Source organism: Rhinoderma darwinii, chromosome 8 (assembly GCF_050947455.1).
Source record: "Rhinoderma darwinii isolate aRhiDar2 chromosome 8, aRhiDar2.hap1, whole genome shotgun sequence".
Lineage (NCBI taxonomy): Eukaryota > Metazoa > Chordata > Amphibia > Anura > Rhinodermatidae > Rhinoderma > Rhinoderma darwinii.
Window position 1 is genome coordinate 85,275,687 of NC_134694.1, and position 19,468 is coordinate 85,295,154.

Genomic DNA, 19,468 nt, shown 5'->3' on the forward strand with positions numbered 1-19,468 from the left:
TCACATTATTTATGATGTAAAAAATAAATAAATGAAAATTGCAGCGGAATTGCTTTTTTTTCTGCATTTTTGCCAAAATAAAAATGTATATAAATAAAATGATAATGTAAATGTACCAACACATGGCACCTTCATAAAGTACAATTCGTCCCGCAATAAATAGTCTCATACAGCTATGTCAAACAAAAAATAAAAACGTTATGAGCGCCAGGATGCAAACAGGGAAAGATAAAAAAAATTGTTCTGTCTTCGAGGCCAAAGTGGAATCCTAAGACATCATCAGCATGCAACTCATGGCACGTTTGCAGGCTTACATCGGGGGAATGCGCGTAAAAAAGATAAAAATTATAGAATCTGAATCCGCGTCTCTTAAGCTATTTAACTATTACTGTAGTTTTAGGGGTTTTTGGAGGTGATCGGTCTCGGTTTCAATCTCGGTTTCAATCTAAATTGATCCATGCTACAAACAAACTGAATAGATTAACACCTTCCTTTAGAGTTAAACTTATATCCAACTTTGTAATTGTGCGAATGGGTCTTAGGCTTCGCTGACATCTGCATCAGGGCTCTGTTCATTGGTTCCATTGGAGCTTTCCGCCAGGGGAACCCATGAACGGAACCCTGTCTGAAACAAACTGTTTGTCACCGTTGTTTAAGGGTTTTGTCGAAAACAATACTGTAGTAGACTATGGTATTCTTTCCTCTACTTCTTACTGACAAGCATTCTGAAGATTATGAAGCAGTTGGGGACTTTCCATATAAAAAGCTTGGTGTACTCTTTGTGAAACTAACCAAGAGATGTATTAACTCCCTATGACCATAACTCACATCAATTCAATTCAGGTACAAATAGTGTGTGGAGACTGGCCATATAGACATATTCTCACTGTAAGGCGACATTCACACGAACATGTGCGTTTTGTGCGCTCAATAAAACGCATCGTTGCAGTTCTGTGTGTCATAAGTGTTTGGTGCGTGGCTGCGTGATTTTCGTGCATATGGCATCCTTATGACACACGGTTTTGAGGTTTAGAAAATGAAATGGAAGTGGTTTTTATTTTTCCCTTCATTTCTTGAACAACTGTTGCGCGAATCACACGCAGCACACGGAAGTGCGTCCGTGTGCTGCACGTGATTTTCATGCACCCATTGACTTCAATGAGTGCGTGATGTGCAAAAAAAGCCAAAGTATAGGACATGCTGTGAGTTTCATGCAGCGGACACATGTCTGAACGGCCCCATTGACTAGCATAGGTCCGTGCAATGTGCGTGATTTTCATGTGTGTATCACGGACGTGAAATACACCCATGTAAATAAGGCCTAATAAGCAAGAATAAAATGAATAACTCGCCTCTACATTTCTTGTATCTAACATGTAGTGGATGACATTGATGTAATTCCTCTATAGTCTATCTTTCTGAGATGTAGAGAAGTTACATGGAAATTGGCATTATAACTTAGGACATAAACACCATGGCTTGTAAACATTGGATTCTGTCATTCTAACCTTATCATTTTCTATATACAATAATAAATTGGACGATTGCCATAGTGAAGAAAAAACAAGACAAAAGTAAAAGATTGTTGTTTCTTTTACTTAGGTAGATTATCTTGCATGAAAAGTTTCTATTTAGTAGAAGTTCTATTTTGACACTTTTTTTTCTTTTTACGACACACTTTCCTGGACCCCCAAGGTCATTATAAGGTTGATGAATGAGATGAGGATACAGCATCTCTTTATCAAGGATCTCTGCTTTCCTGTAGCCTAAAGGACATATGAATTATAAATCAACCTTCTCCAATCAAGGTCAAAGAAAACAAAGTAACATTTCATGTTGAGCCCATTTGTCTCGGAGTGTTTTTGGTGCAGGACGTGCACTTAAGCTGTGACATAACTTGATCTAGACAGAAAATAGACATTTGGGAACCAATTCTAATTAAAATCATCCCATAGTTTACTGTATAATATAGAATGACTTATCATAATGACAAGAAATGTTCTTGACTGTTGCCCTTTCTAATATGTTTTCTAATCCTGTAAAACAAAATTATGTAAATGTACATCAGCATGGTTGTGTGGGCACATCAATTGGGCTCCTGCAATCACTAGTGGGAGGGCGGTTGTGATAACCCTGAACCCGGCCCTTTAACCCCTTATAAATGACCTGTCGGCTCTCGTGACATGTCTGTTTTTGTAAATACTTATATTCCCCATGAAATAGCAATTCTTAAAACTCTTTTCTTAGGACTCTGCTTTGTGCAGTTCCTCTGTTATTCCTCTTGGAAACATGTATAAATTGACAACTGGGTGTAGGGATGCACTATGCATCGAAATTTCGATACCATTTCGATGCTGTGTGGGGGCAAACTGATCAATACCATCAATTTATGTATTTCGATGCTAAGCTGTATGGCGCGCATGCAGTGTAAAGCGCCTGCGATTTTCTCTTCTTACAGTGACCCTTTCCCTGCCCCTTTCTCACATTCTAAGATTATCATTGGTGGCAGTAGAGGAAGGAGGAGCGTTCCTCTTTCCTACTGTGACGCCCCGCTCGTCATTCGTGCCGGCCGCGTCACAGTAGGAGGGAGGAACGCTCCTCCTTCCTTTTTCTACTGCCACCAATGATAATCCGAGAATGTGAGAAAGGGGTAGGGAGGGGACTGTCATGAGCGGCACAGGTTTCCTGATGATGTGCCTGTGTTGCTCGTGCTGCAGTGTAGTGACAGATCGGCCCCAGGCAGGTATTACAGCAGAGCACAAGCTTGAAATAAAGACAGCCAGCATTGAGGAACATTGGGGTTAATGTGACCCACATTAACCCCAATGTTGCCATTATGTGAGGGAAATAATGAAGTCACACATCATTAATGTGAGGCACATGGTGTTATGAATTTAGTATCTCCATGTGCGTCACATTAATAGTAATTAACCCCATCATGTACCTTACACATTAACTCAATGTTGCCCATTATTGCTGTGAGCGAGGTACTTGATGGGATCACTTACTATAATGAATATAATGGGCACCGTTGGGTTAATGTGTGAGGGCAATGATGTGGTTAATTCTCATGGCTGTTTGGTGCGCGAGATACAGACCTTATGTTGCCCGCTTTTCCTGGATCCAGCATAGTTCGGAAAGCCGGGCTCCTAGCATCATAGTCATCCATGCTGCTGTGAGTCACTACACTATGAGACAGTACTCCTGCCTGGTGGCAGTGACTCACGGCAGCATGGATGACTATGATGCTAGGAGCTCGGCTTTCTGAACTATGTTGGATCCAGGAAAAGCGAGTGACATACGGTCTGTATCTCACACACCGAACACAGCCATGTGAATTAACCACATCTTTTGCCTCACACATTAACCCAATGGTGCCCATTATATTCATTATAGTAAGTGATCCCATCAAGTACCTCGCTCACAGCTATAATGGGCAACATTGAGTTAATGTGTAAGGTACATGATGGGGTTAATTACTATTAATGTGACGCACATGGAGATACTAAATTCATAACACCATGTGAAATGTCACTGGCGCAAACAGCTGATCATGAAACTCCCGGCAGCCCATGTGAAAAACTGCATCAGAATCTGCTTGTACAGTTGCACTGAAGCGCGTGTGAATTTTTTTGAGAATTTTTTTCCTGCCTGTGACCGTTGTCATGTCCCTGTGTGAACTCCGCTTTAGGGTCATTGATTTTTTAAAAGCTTTTAAACATTTAAATTATAGAACATTTCTACAAATAACTTGAAATCTGGATGTTCTTTTTTCATTTGAAAACCTGTATTTTTTGACAACTAGTGGTCTACTTTGTAGTAAGCATTTCCCTCTGCCTCTCTACTGGAGGAAATTTTCACAAAGCATCTAAGATATGTGGTGTGATGAGCCAGTCATTTCCTAATGGATTAAGCACTGTCTGCCCAGTGCTCTTCATTAATTCATTCCTTTAAATTTGCTGAATATAAACCATGCAGAATAGATCCTCGGGTTGTAAAGTGAGTTCAAACCGTGAATTGTCTTTTATGCTTACTGACAGTCAACTTGTTTAGCAATATTTTCACGGGAATTGCCAGCTGAATTGCTACATGATATTAACAGTCAAAGACACCTCTGGTTTTGAAGTACTGATTGTTCAATTATTTTATCTTTTCCAATTTCATTCATATAACTACAATCCCCTACAAGTAAAACAAAGTCTACGTGGATCAAACTATACTTAAATATGATGTTAAAGTTTAGAAATCTCAAAAATCCTCAAAAAAAGTTAATGACATATAGCAGGAACTGTGTGAGATTATTTCTACGAGGTCTGGATTTTCTGAGCTACTTTGGATGTTAATCTATCTCTATCTATATATCTATCTATATAGAAAAAACAAGAAACCAGCCGCAGAGTCGCAAAAAATGGATGGTTGCAAGTCTACGAGGGTCAGAACCAAAAACCCAGATAAATATCTTCCAAAATCAGGCAGCACTCCAAAAATATGGGTAAAAAAAAAAAGGATGCCACTTTATTTATTTATAAGTTCAATGCAACGTTTCAGCTTTCCTATAGAGCCTTTCTCAAGTGTCAGAACGGCTCTATGGGAGATCTGAAACATTGCATTGGACTTATGGATAATTAAAGTACCACACCTTTTTTTTTTCATCCATATTTTTGGAGTGCTGCCTGATTTTGGAATTCTATCTATCTATCTATCTATCTATCTATCTATCTATCTATCTATCTATCTATCTATCTATCTATCTATCTATCTATCTATCTATCTATCTATCTATCTATCCAAGTAGACAGTGTGACATCTTTTTTATGTTCATCTAGATAATTGGAAGCTTGTTTTATTCCAAGTATGGGTTTTGTGTAAGAAGATTATTGAAGTGAGTAGTAGCTTTCAGTAAACTGGCTTAAAGGTTTATTCCGGTTACAACAAGTTACCCCCTATCCGTAGGGTAAGGGGTAACTTGCTGATCGGTAGGTGTCCGACAGCTCGGACCCCCACAGTTTAAGAGAATGCTGACCCTGAATTTGCCCGACCCCAAGTTTGAACCAAGCGGCAGGTCGCTCATGCGCACTGCCGCTGCATTCATTCTCTATGGGAGCGCCGGAGATAGCCAAGTGCAATGTTCGGCGTTTTCCGGCACTGTCATAGAGAGTGAATAGAGCGGCAGTGCGCATGAGCGACCTTCCGCTCGGTTCAAACTTGGGGTTCGGACAACTTCGGGCTTCTCGAGCTGTCGGACACCCACCGATCAGCAAGTTGCCCCTTACCCTACGGATAGCGGGTAACTTGTAACCGGAATACCCCATTAAAGTGATAAGTATAACTTGTATTTAAACAGAAATATGCACGTAGCAACTTTGTTTGCAAAATATCATATCAGATGAATGCAAAATAATTTAGATATCACCCAAAGTTTCAAAGTCCATAAGGTATCTGGATGGATTCTTTCCGGGGGGGTTTATGGTTCTTTTTGCAGAGGCTCCACGAGGAGGAAGGATTGGCGTCTAGCAGCAAGACGCCAAAGTATAGTTTACTTACGTTTGCTTCAGATTTTATATGGGGAAATTTTTTTCTCATGGATTTATATGTAATTTGAGGCACCTATTGCAGCACACAGAGTGCCTATGGCTCCGTAATACGAAATACAGGCTTTGCCATGTCCATGAGACCTAAAGATCCTAATTAAAGTTTACCTAACACTGTTATCACTGACTGGACGGTGTTAGACTTTGTAGCAACATTCCCCATTGACAAGGGAAATGGTTACTCTACGTTGTAACATTTTTTCATACATTTCCAGAAAGTAACACCGAGTATTAAGAAATATGATTTGATATTGTTATTTTATGGGTAATACAAGTATTTACTAACACAGATGTGTCAGGAGAGCTCCTCTTTAAACAGTGCTGTCTGTGCAGGACAAGTATAGTTCAGCTATTTCTACTGTGCACTCTGTATGTTAGAGGATCATTGACAGTTACTTCAAAGTAGCAGGCAATAGAAATTCCCCCAAAAATATTTCCCCATGCCATCTGAATTTTTAGTGAAAAGTGCTGATTGGCTTGATCCTGAACATGACTACTATATTGTAATGTGATTGCAGCTGAAGGACCTGCGGTAAACTCGACAAAATATGCAAAAACTAAACAAAAAGTATATTGGGGAAAATAAGTTTTTTGTTTTTTTTTATATCTTCGACTTTCAGTAGTGAAAAATATATTTGTCTTCAGGTGTATACTACACTATCTCATTTCAATAGTTGTATTACAATTAGGACATAATAATTATTGAGAAAGCGTTTCTTTTTATGTGACTTTTTTTCTACTTTTCTTACAGCGGATGGCTGCATTGACTGGTCTGTGGATCTAAACACTTATATGTCACTGGCAGGAGAACCTGTTCGAGTAAAATGTGCGCTGTTCTACAGTTATATCAGGACTAACTACACTATGGCTCAGAGTGCAGGACTCCGGCTCATGTGGTATAAAACCAAAGGGGATTTGGAAGAACCAATTTTATTTTCTGTGACCAGGATGAGCAAAGATGATGACTCTCTATTGATTCATTCGGCAGAGTTACAAGACAGTGGATTCTACACATGCGTCTTAAGGTAAATACGATTTCATTGGAACAAATTTAATTATGTAAGCCTACATATAAAGGTATAAAAGGAAACAATCATCAGATCAAAGTATCTAAACAAATGATGCTACAATTTTTTGAGGATAAAGATTTATTTCTGCCCTGTATTACCCATGTGAAAAACCTAATAACTTGTTGTGCCCCACTTGGCAGTAATAACTGCAAGCAAACATTTGCAATAACTTGCGATGAGCCTTTTAGATTGCTGTGGAGGAAATTTGGCCCACTGTTCTTTTCAGTATTGTTTTAATTTGGTTTGTTTAAGATCTTGCCATATCTTCTCAATGTGATTTAAGTCAGGACTTCGACTTTCAAACTGGACTTTGACCATTCCAAAACCTTAGTTTTGTTTCTTTTCAGCCATTCAGAAGTGGACTTGCTTGTGTGCTTCGGATCATAACCCAACTGCTCTTGAGCTTTAGGTCACAAATTGACGGGCGGACATACTCCTTCAGGATTTTCTGATCGAGAACAAAATTCATGGTTCCATCAATTATGACAAGTTCTCCAGGTCCTGCAGAAGCAAAGCAGCCGAGACCATCACACTACCACCAATATATTTGACTGTCGGTATTCTGTTCTTAGGGTGGAATGCATGGTAGCTTTACACCAGATGTCACAAGACCCATGTCTTCCAAAAAGTTCCACCTTCGACTCATCAGTCCACAGAATATTATCCCAAAGGTCTTGGGGGGGGGGTCATCTTGATGTTTTCTTTTGGCCAATGTGAAACGAGCCTTTGTGGTTTTTTGGTCAGCAGTGGATTGCATAAAAGAAGTTTGATGAGCTGAAACATTTAAATGTGACAAATATGCGAAAGTATAAGAAATTGACTTTTTCACAGCACTGTATATATTAGGAACACTATTTCTATATGGGCAAAAAAAAGCCATGTTCAGAGTATCCACAGGAAGGTTACAAATACTAACTATGGGTCAACTAAATCTGGAGTGAAGGGCTAGCAGCTATTGACCTTGGTCAGACAGACAAGAATGACTTCTGGCACTATGTATGAGTGTTTACAATATATCTAGCTTCCTGAAGATATTTTCCCATAACAATATTTCACTATAAGGACATGTTCTTGCTTTTTTCTGTAGACTTGACCTAATTATGATTCCAGTGTATTTCCACCCTATTATAATTTACACATGGCTGGACCCCTTTCTATAGTGTCTATAAGCCCCAATAGAGCATATGGACAAGAGTACTTCTTATGAGGCAACCCCTTAACCTCTAAATTTCTATACCACAATCCTGAATATTGACACCATAAGACTGAGGCAGTTCAGTGTGTTCATCAATCTAACATAGGGGGTGCGTCCAGCCAGGCAAGGATACTTCCTTTACCTCACAATGCTTTGTAAATTAAGGAAAATCATGTCTGCCAAGCAATTACCCTGTTCCAATTGTCAAGTGGGAAGTTTTAATGTAGGTGAATGATGTATTAATATTTTTCAACACCAATGGAGCCAATGCTATCTAAGTGGTGAACTTTATCTGCTGGGAATAAGCTGGTCTTACATTTTGTAGCAGTTCATCCCAATATGTTTTATGTAAATCTTAATTTGTGTTATTGGTTGGATGAAAACAAAATAATGGTTTCCTTAGCCCTTTCGTGTCCAAGCCATTATTTTTTCCCTTCCGTTTTACACTCCCCGCATTCTATGAGCCAGAACTTTTTTTTTCCCGTCAATGGTGTGGTGTGAAGGCTTTTTTTTTTGTGTGGGAGGAGTTGTAGTTTATATTGGAACCATTTAAAATACCATATAATGTACTGGGAAACGGAAAAAAAAAAAATCTAAGTAGAGTGGAATTGGAAAAAACTGTCATTCCTACATATTCTCTTGAGTTTCATTTTTGTTTTTCACTGTGCGTTAAAAACAACAAATTTACTTTCTTCTTCTGGTCAATTAGATTACGTCGATACCAGATTTTTTTTAATGTTTTACTCCTTTTACAAAGAAAAAACTATGTTAGAAAAAAAAAGGTGTTTTTTTCCATATTCTGAAAGCCATAACTTTATTTTATTTTTTCATCGATTGAGCGATGTGAGGGCTTATTTTTTGCGCCACGAGCTGTGGTTTTTATTGGTACCATTTTTTTGGTCCATACGACTTTTTGATCACTTTTTGTGACATTTTTTTTCCACTGGTAAGTTGACCAAAAATCTGCGATTCTGGTGTAAGATGTACGGCTTATAGTGGTCCTATGGACAGATATTTCCATCCTTGAATCGTGTATTCAGTGTTATCGTTGGTGTCTTTGTTGAACCTCTAATTAATGCCCTCCTTGCCCAGTCCGTGAGCTTTGGTGAGCAGGCTTCTCTTGTCAGGCTTGCAGTTGCGCCATATTCTTTCCATTTTGTTATAATGAATTTAATGGTTCTCCGTGGGATGTTCAAAGTATGTGATATTTTTTTTATAACCCATCCCTGATCTATACTTCTCCACAACTTTGTTTCTGACCAGTTTGGAGAGCTTCTTGGTCGTCATGTTGCTTTCTTAGTGGTGTTGTAGACTCAGGGGCCTTTCAGATTAGGAGTATTTATACTGACATCATGTCACAGATTGTGACACGTTGATTCCACACGTTAATTAATTATGTGACTTTAGAAGTCAATTGTTTTACCTGACTTTATTTAGGGGTTTCATAGCAAAAGGGTTGAATATGTATGTATGTATGTATGTATGTATGTATGTATGTATGAGGTGGGACAGTCTATAAAGACCATCCATCACCTTCCTGCAAGGTGTAAAGCCTACTTGGTCTTTCCCTATCAATGAGCCCAAAAACCTATTTACTTTTCGACGTGATGACTATATTGATCCAGTCATTCAGAAAGTCTTCAGACCCTTTTACTTTTTTCATATATTACAAAAAAAATTCACGTTTTCCCCATCATTCTGCACTCAATATCCTATGATGACCAAGTTCAAACAGAATTTTAGAAATGTTTGGAAATTTATTAAAAATTACAAAACTCTAATTTCGCATTGACATAAGTATTCAGACCCTTTGCTATGACACTTAAAATTTAGATCTAGGGGCCTCCTATTTTTCTAGATTCTTTGAGTGTTTCTACACCTTGATTGTAGTCCACCTGTGGTAAATTAATTTGATTGGACATGATTTGGAAAGACACAACACTGTCTATAAGGTCTCACAGCTGAGAATGCATATCAGAGCAAAAACCAAGCCATGAGGACGAAACCACTGCCAGTAGAGCTCAGAGACCGTATTGCATGTAATGTTTCCTAGAGCACAGTGGCCTCATAATTCTTTAAAGGAAGAAGTTTGGATCAACCAGGAATCTTCCTAGTGCTGGCTACCCCACTAAACTAAGTAATCGGGGGAGAAGGGCCTTGGTGGGTCACTCTGGCTGAACTCCAAAAATCCTCTGTGCAGATGGAAGAAACTTCCATAAGGTCAACCATCACTGCAGCACTCAACCAATCTGGGCTTTATGGCAGAGTGGCCAAAAATAAGCCTCTCCTCAGTAAAAGACACATGAAAGCTGCCTGGAGTTTGCAAAAAAAGCACCTAAAGGACTCTGACCCTGAGAAACAAGATTCTGTGGTTTGATGAAACCAAGATTGAACTTTTTGGCCTTAATTCTAAACGTCCAATAAATGCCCAATACCCTCCCTACAGTGAAGCATGGTGGTCGCAGCATCATGCTGTGGGGGTGTTTTTCAGCGGCTGGGGCAGGGAAGACTAGTCAGTGTTGAGGGAAAGATGAATGGAGCAAAGTACAGGGATATTCTAAATGAAAACCTGATTAAGAGTGCTCTGGACCCAAGACTGTGCTGAAGTTTCACCTTCCAACAAGACAATGACCCTAAGCACACAGCCAAGACAACACAGGAGTGGCTTAGGGACAACTTTGTGAATGTCCTTGAGTGGCCCAGCCAGAGCCCGGTCTTGAACCCAATCGAACATTTCTGGAGAGACCTGAAAGTGGCTGTTCATCGACTGTACCCATCCAACCTGACAGAGCTTGAGGGGATCTGCAGAAAAGAATGGCAGAAAATCCCCAAATCCAGGTGTGAAAACCTTATGTCATCATACCCAAGAAGACTGGAGGCTGTTATCACTGCCAAAGGTGCTTCAACTAAGTCCTGAGTAAATGATCTGAATACTTATGTCAATGCAATATTTTAGTTTTTCCTTTTCAATAAATTGGCATAGATTACAATCATTCTGTTTTCATTATGGGGTATTGAGTGCAGAATGATGGGGAAAAACTTTTATTTTTCACAAGGCCTCAACATAACAAAATGTGAAAAAATTTAAAGGGTCTGAAAACTTTCCGAATGCATTGTATATGATCTGGGTCTGTAATTGGCCCAACAGGTAGAATTTTTGTCCAGGTTGAGGGATCACTGAGATTGTGGCAATAGAAATAGAGGCACCAGCGGGACGTCCGTTTTGAGGGCATTGAAGAATTACATTTTAAGCTGTGCTAATTTCTTGTAGTATCAAATAGTAAAACCATCTGACTCCAAGATTCAATAACAATCTTTACTGCCTTTTTGGTAATGTCCCCCACTTCCCCAAGGTATCTTGTTAGAAATGTAGTGAAATAGTGGGGCCAGATCTAAATATCGATGGGCACTTTGGTATTTGAATTTGTTAAGTCAGACCTGATAAGATGTGAGAAGACCGCATAATCTTTAGCATTACCAATGTGGGAAAAAGAGTACATTATGTAAGTGCTTTGCCAGGAGAGTTGTTTATTGCCCAAAGTATAATAGCCCCAAGTTCCAACTCCAACAGGCAGAATTAAACTCCATGCGGAGTGTAGGTTTGGAAGGTGTACTCTTAGGGTATGTGCACACGATAACGTCAATTACGGCTGAAATTACCGAGCTGTTTTCAGGAGAAAACAGCTCCTGCATTTCAGACGTAATTGCTCGTACTCGCGTTTTGCGAGGCGTCAATTACGGACGTAATTTGGACCTGTTCTTCATTGGATTCAATGAAAAATGGCTCCAATTACGTCCCAAGAAGTGTCCTGCACTTCTTTGACGAGGCTGTTATTTTATGCGCCGTCTTTTGACAGCGACCCGTAAAATGACAGGTCGTCGGCACAGTACATCGGCAAACCCATTGAAATGAATGGGCAGATGTTTACCGACGTATTGGAGCCGTGTTTTCAGGCGTAATTCTAGGCGTAAAACGCCTCCATTACGCCTGAAAATAGGTCGTGTGAACCCAGCCTTAGAGTATGTTCACACGCAAACTCAAAAACGTCTGAAAATACGGAGCTGTTTTCAAGGGAAAACTGCTTCTGATTTTCAGACGTTTTTTTAAGCAGCTTGCAATTTTTGCAGTGTTTTTTAAGGCCGTTTTTGGAGCTTTTTTCAATAGAATCAATGAAAAACAGCTTGAAAAACGTCCCAAGAAGTGTCCTGCACTTTTTTTTCGCGGGCCGTTTTTTACGCGGCTGTTTTTCAAAACAGCCGCAGAAAAAAATGGTCCATCGGAACAGAACACTGTTTTTCATATTGAAATCAATGGGCAGATGTTTGGAGGCATTCTGCTTCCGATTTTTCTGCCGTTTTTCGGGCGTTTACGGCCCGAAAAACTGCTGAAAATAGGCCGGGTGAACGTAACCTAAACCACAGTCCCACGTCTACTTGACAACCTTTGCCTCTAGAGCAAAGGTGTGCGCACTTCTTGTCGGAGGCTGTCTGAACGCAGTGGCACCTTAACTAATTTTACAAGTTGAAAATCCTGCACATAATTGATATTTTACAGTGTGTTTATAAAAAGTTGAGCACATTTTTGAACAGTTTACTTTTCTTTACTCCCCTTCTACCGCTTTTTAATTACATGGTATTTTATTGGCTGTTCAGACAGAAAGGTAAATTCACAATTCTGCTGGATGTCTGTTACTGGAGTGCAGTGCTTTGTGGGTGCTCAGATCACAGTTACACAGTTAGGCCCCATGCACACGAACGTGATTTTACGGCCGCAATTCCCCCTGAAAATCCATGGCTACGGTCGTGTGCATGAGGCCTTAGAATTATCTTATTCGGTCATATGTCTAACAGAAGAATAGAGAGAAATAACTGTTTGACCCAAATGCAACCTGCAGAATTTGGAGTTTTTTTTTTTTTTTTTTAAACAACAATATTGTATTATAGTGTATGAATGAAGATACAACATTAAATAAATAAAAGAACAATCAAAGTATTTGCAAAGTTACTCAACATTTATTTACACTTAAAATGTGAAATTTTGTGAAAAGGTGGAATTCTGTTATATATCAAAAAAGCAGGGAAACTTTAAAAAGAAATCCCATTCCTATTTGTTAACCTTTTCTATCTTAAGTTATAGGTGCAAACATGTTTTAGAGCAATCTTAAGTGACAATAGGAGTGCTATCATAAAAAGTATATTACTTCACTGCAGATTTGCTTGCATTCTTTAAGACAAAACCAGAAATGGATCCAGGAGAGCAGACCTATAATGCCTTCCTTTATATACTAGTATTTCTGCTGTTTAGGTTCTGTTCTTGGTTTTATCTTAAAAAATAAATGCAAAATCTGCAGCAAATCTTCACTGTGTGAACAAGGCTCTCTGCACACGTTGCAGATTTCGTTGCAGAGGTTTCTGCAATTTAAAATCCATTCAATTCATTTGAATCATTGTTTCTACAGCAAGCACATATTCCGCAAAAAAAAAAAATGTGCAGCCTGTGCAGGGGACCTAAGGTCATATTCACATAGTGCAGATTTGCTGCCGATTTTGCTTGTAGTTTTTTAAGCCAAAACCAGGAAAGGAACCTAAATAGAAGAGATAAATAAAGGAAGGCCTTAAAGTGTCTCCTCTCCTGGATCCAACTCTGGTTTTGACTCGCAAAATCGACATCAAATGTGAACAAGGCTTTAAAGAGCTATTTAACCCCTTAACGACCACCGTATCGTGCTTTTATGGCGGCTGTTCAGGGCAGTTCTTCTGAAGTGCTGCGTTTTTATGGCGACACTTCAGACGATTTAGCACCTGAATCGAAAGCTGTGCTCCTAAAGCACAGGCTTTGCTAAATAGCAGTGTTTGACCCCTCAGATGAGGTGATCAATAGACTGCTGCATCTGAGTGGTTTTAGAAGGAGGGGGCTCCCTCTCTCACACCATTGGCACAGAAGTATTGGAGTGTATTATAAAAGCGATCAAATGATCGCATAGTTAAGTCCCCCAGTGGGACTACAAAAAAGTTTAATAAAGATTATAATAAATAAAAATCCCAAGTAAAAAAAAATTTATCAATAAATGATATGCACCCCAAAATGGTGCGATTAAAAAATAAAAAAACATATAGCTCTTTGCATATGACGATGGAAAAACTTAAAAAATAGCTTGGTCATTAAGGTTTAAAATACCCTTAGTATTAAGGGGTTAACAAACACAAGCTGTAGCAAAATTTGCTAAAATGGTCAAAACACATAAATCTTTAATGGTTGATTTGGATTTGTGCACTTTTTATGAGTTGTTTTTTTTTCTAATGACATGCTGCAGCTGTGGGAGGTTGAACCAATATGAGCGAGTAGCTCCCTGTAAGTAGTGCTTAGGACATAATCAGGAGGTGATTGTGCGTCTCGGTCAGATGTTATTTGCCAAAATCCATGTGTTTTATAATATACTTATCAGACAACTGAACTACCCTCATGTCAAGTACATGAAAACGGAAGTCACAGAGCTCCAGTGTTTTGGAATATAATCTGTTCATTTTAATCATATGAAAATAAGGGACTAGCACAACATTTTATTAATAATAATCCTTATTTTCTTATGTAATACTTTAACCTTGCGGCTTTAACATAAGCTGAGATTTAAAATACCGGCTCTAACCAGACATGGAAATGTCACAAATCAATCTTTGAAAAAGCCTCGGCAAACTCCTGGAAAATAAGTATGTTTTTTTTTTAAAATCTATATAATAGTTCGGATCTTTACATTTCGTAAAACAGGAATACTTAAATGGCAAAACTAAAACATGATGCGAGTCTTAATGGCTAGTAGAAAATGTCATCCCTAAATACAGTCAAATAAAAAAGGCATTAGTAGATAGCAGTCCTCAGCAAGAAGAGGTCAGTAACAGTGAGTCCACTTGCTCCGTACAGGGTCCCATAAGACTAGTAAACAGCAGTCGAGTATTGGTATCGGGTGGTCTGCTGATGGTGTCACAGTCACAGTACAGTGCTGTCAATGCAGTAAGAATGCTCCTCTGGCACATATAGTTTACTGACTACTCAGTTGTGGGAAGGCGATTTTGGAATAATCTACAGAATAGAAGTAGAAAACAATAGTAGGCAGAGTGACAGAACTTGACTATAGTCTTGACTCAATGGATTGGCATAATTAAGGGCATTAGCCAGTGCAATACTATAATCCACAAAATGTTGGTGATAATACTGGTGATAATCCCGCAAGGCCAGACTGTAGGATGACATAATTCATAAGACCAATGCTGTAGTATGTTCTACTCCAGAAGGAAAGCCTCTATTAGCTTCAAGTATTTAGCAGGCAGGGCTGCAGGCCACACTATGAAGAGCAGTGAGATAGGAGTTGGAAAAGATAGCTCCTCTCTCAGTTGTTCTTCAGTGTGGGGCTTGCTTGACCTGCAGAGCTAATCAAAATTTTGGGCTCTGCAGCTTTTGCACCCCAGGATTAGTCCTAACACTGCCCTGTTGCTGTCTATTTCCAAAACGAGTTGCTCCAGAAACTGGATACCTCAGTCGAGGCGCCTACAATACTGGATGTCTACAAGGCGAATATTGGCCAGCGAGATGGGAGCTGTGTACTTATGTCTTGTCCTTGGTTGCGCATGGCCTAAGGGATGGTTAAAAATCAGCTTGGGCTGCACAATGGCACTTAACCACTCCATGAGGGTATGAAACTTTTTCAATTTTCACCACTGAAGGTTCTCTACATTCCTTTCTATCGATTTCCCTCCACTTTTTTTGCCAACTGCAGGTACTTCTGCTTCAAGTTCTTCTATTCTGGCCTCCACTTCCAGACTATGCTGAGAGTGGCAATGCACTGTCTGTTGTTTTCAATCTTTGGCTACTCTTGTTCCTAATAATCTGAGTTCGAAGGCCACTCTCAGCTGAAAGGACTCCTTCAATTATGTAAGATTTGCCTGAGTTACTTTTGTAAGTTTATTAAAAAAATTATCCTTCAAGATTCCCCCTATTGCAGCCGCTTGCCCTCTGTATTCACGATAAGAACAATCCCAATATGTGACTAAGTAGTATGTAGAATTTTTACCACAATGTTGTCTTTAGTGTGAGAATAGTTTTCTGAATTATATTGTTAATTATTTATTAGTAAATTATTAACTGGGACATTTACTCTCTAAATACTTATTTACTGCTGTAAATGTAGTTTCAGTACCCAAAATAACAGGATCTGGCATTCTTGTTAAAATTATTTATTGTAGTCAGTTATTCTTCTAGTCGGCAAAAATGATCTAACTGCAAAAAAAATTCTTAAGTCACAACCCTAAGGGTATGTTCACACACAAAAACGTCTCAAAATACGGAGCTGTTTTCAAGAGATTCTAAATATCAATGTATCTTTCCATGTACAATGGCTTATATAGCATGCGTGTTAAAAAAAACTAAAATGTGAAAATTTGATGGCCTATAATTTTACTGGCTGGAAAACCCCTTTAATCTACTTTTTTGCTATTTCTGGTAAATGCGAAGATTTAGAAATGTATTTAGAAATGTATTGGGGCACAGATATCAAAGTGCTGTATTATTGATACTAAGTTGTGGGCTGTTATGTTGTATATTAACATTACCATTATTTTTTAAAATTTGAGCCTATTGTGGATTTGTTTATTCGGTGAGGGGCGTAATGAACGTGGTGCATATTATAAGCCCTCTATAGGTTAGGCATACACACCAACTTTTAAACAGCTCCAATTTCAGCTTTAAAAGAAAAAAGTGATGATGACCAATCCATCAAGTGCTATAGGAGCTAAATCTAGGGAAGTAATTATATACTGTACATAATAAAATAGCTCTGTGTAATGTGATGACTGTCATATCTGACTAACTACTACTGCAGCAGAAGACTTAGACCCGTTTCACATCTGCATTCAGGTTTACGTTGTTCTGCTCCATCAGAGGAGTAGAACAGCAAACAAACCGGAAGTATTGGCAGTGTTGAACGACGAGACAACTGACGCCCAATGGAACCCAATGAGTTTAATGCGTTCCGTCCGGGTGTCCGTGGTTTTATTAGCACAGCATGCTGCGCTATTGTTTACGGTATTGTCTGCCAGATCTGTGAACGAGACCCCTAACAAAGCCTCCCTTTACCTGCCCTTTACTCAGTGTCTGGTAGCCTATATCCAATGATGTCCAGTAAGACGATAGTGTAGAGAATGGGGGTAGGAAATATAAGCTATCGTTCAGTGAGGAGGGTATATATAATATTCTTTGTTCTAAGAGGGATAGTAAGGTTTCCCTGACCGGTTTGACACATTTGCCCAAGTGCTAGTTCTAGTAGTAATGACCTTGAATAAATGCTTGTATTTCCTTTCAACATGTTATAAGCCCATTTCAACTTCCTATAGGAGTTTCGTCTCCACAAAATCATGCTATGACTCGAGATTTCCTTAAGATAACAGTACAATTAAAGTCCTAACAAAGATAACCTTACACTTAAAGTCCTAACAACCTTATTTCACTGTATCCATTACGTGAAATATGCAGTTTTAGAAATCGTTCTTTCCTAAAGCTCTGCCGCTCTGTAGATCAACACTACACTCAGGCACAAAACAATGCGCTCATTATGGTTTTGATTATTTCTGTGGGCGTCAGATTGCGTTAGTTCTTGCAATTATATATAAGAGGACACATTTCTTTCTTAGTTTAATTCTTGTACTTTTTTTCCACACAAATTTGATAATTACAGTTTCTTGTAAAAAAGAAAAAAGATGATGAGAGGTTCCCCCCATCCTTCTACTAGTAGATGAACGGCCAGAATATATAAATTTACACGGTGGTGATGAAGTATCAAAGCCATTAAAATGTAATTTCTCCTTTGGTTTCTTCTGTCTTCTACAATTATTAAAAAGAAACACCTGTTCGGCAATATGTTGTAAGTCATGTTGGCAGTCATTAAATCACAAAGCACTTAGAAATACTGAGCACTTATCGGTTTCCTCAAGTAAACAGTGTGAGCTATGTTATGTCCAGCTCATTTGGATGGAGACAAGCTCATTGGAATTCAGACCCTATTCTTCCTATCTGTTGAATCAGATCTAGCCAGGACTTACTTTTTGAAGTCAAGGTTCTGAAATTAAAGTAGCCATGTTTGAGCCAAGCCCCTAGAGCGCGCCTGCTTTTTTTTTTTGCCAAACAATCTAAAACATTGGAAGCTTGTAACTTGAAGTTTTGATGGTATAGCACACTTTCTCTTGCTTGCCAACAAATAAACACTTGCAGGACTTTCATATAACATTGGGTTTTACTTTCTGGTTTTGTTCTTGTCTTTGAATTTTTTGACATGTCTTCTGGTAAGCAGCTGTTGTTAACTTAGGGTGTCTTACTATTAAAAAGTAAATATACTGTTAAGAAATGTCCGCCCCTTTAAGATTGCCATGACTACTAGTCTAGCTTCTGGGCGGCTCTAGTTTTAGTTGCAGAACCTATCTCACTTCTCTGTCTTCCTATCAGATTGAAGGGTGGAGTATTTAAATCTGGGTTAGTTCTATCTTCTTTGCATGTGATTTTCCTTGTTTGCATGTTTTTGATCAAGCTTCTGATTATACCCTGTACCTTTTGACTATTTGGACTTTTGGAACTGGACCTCGGCTTGCCCCTGGATTTCCCCTTTGCTTACTGATTTGGACATTCTGCTCCCGGATGGTTTTGACCTCCGCAATTCCTGATATCCTCTAGCTTTGTGATTTGGGCTTTCTGTTTTCCCTCTGGCTCTTGTTACCTGTTCTTTTCCCTCTGGCTCTTGTTACCTGTTCTGGTGTTGTCTGCATTGCACCTCTTGTCCAGCACTGTACTCTGTTAAAGCAACCTGGGTTCTATGCAGCCAATTCCAACCTGCCTTGCAGTGTGCTCTGGTGAAGATCATGGAGTAGCCTTAGACTCTGCCAATCAGAGTTGTGACGGGTTTGAGGCAGCGGACTTACTTGTACGCTTGTTCCAGACCGTCTCCAGCTGCCTTTGGTGCATCGCTCACATAGCAATTCCATCAACTTTCACTCGGGGAATTGCTGAACTAGTGATTCCATAACATCAGGGCCGGCCTTAGGGGTGTGCGACCTGTGCCATTGCACAGGGCGCATCACTCCAATAGGTGGAAGGTGGTGCTGGCCTGGCTCCCTTCCCCTGCTTGTTTCAGAAGCTCCCGGACCCTGTGACTCAGCAGCCGCCTTTCCACCCAGGCGCTTCTTCACTCAGTGGTGTCGCGGCTGCTAGCGGCGACACCGAGCATGAGCATGCCCGCTCCCCTCCCATCGCCGGCGGCACCACTTGGAGCCGCTGCTACAGCAGTAGAGATGCCACTATAACAGAGCAGGGAGGTATCTTCCTGCTCTGCTATCTACTATCGCCACAGTCGCTCCGTGAAGGGGCGGAGTCCCCGTGTGGCCGGGGATTCCACTCCTGAATGGAGCACTTGATGTCTCTGTCCATATATAGGCCGTGACATCAGGGGCAACTCCTGAAGTGGAATCCCCATCAACAGCGTTGCTGACTCTGTGACCGGGGATTCCACTCCAGGAGAAGCCCTTGACGTCAATGTCCATAAATGGACACAGAAGACATGTGCTTCTCCTGGAGT

The 19,468-nt window shown here is 39.7% G+C and overlaps 1 protein-coding gene across 2 annotated transcripts in view; it reads left to right on the top strand.

The window, feature by feature from the left end:
• The window catches only part of IL1RAPL2 (interleukin 1 receptor accessory protein like 2), a 708,817-nt gene that overhangs the window by 332,618 nt on the left and 356,731 nt on the right, over window positions 1-19,468 (top strand). For both annotated transcript variants that reach the window (XM_075834359.1, XM_075834360.1), the window contains one exon: window positions 6,343-6,616. In XM_075834359.1, the coding sequence (XP_075690474.1) occupies window positions 6,343-6,616 (274 nt within the window). The remainder of the gene's footprint in view (window positions 1-6,342; window positions 6,617-19,468) is intronic.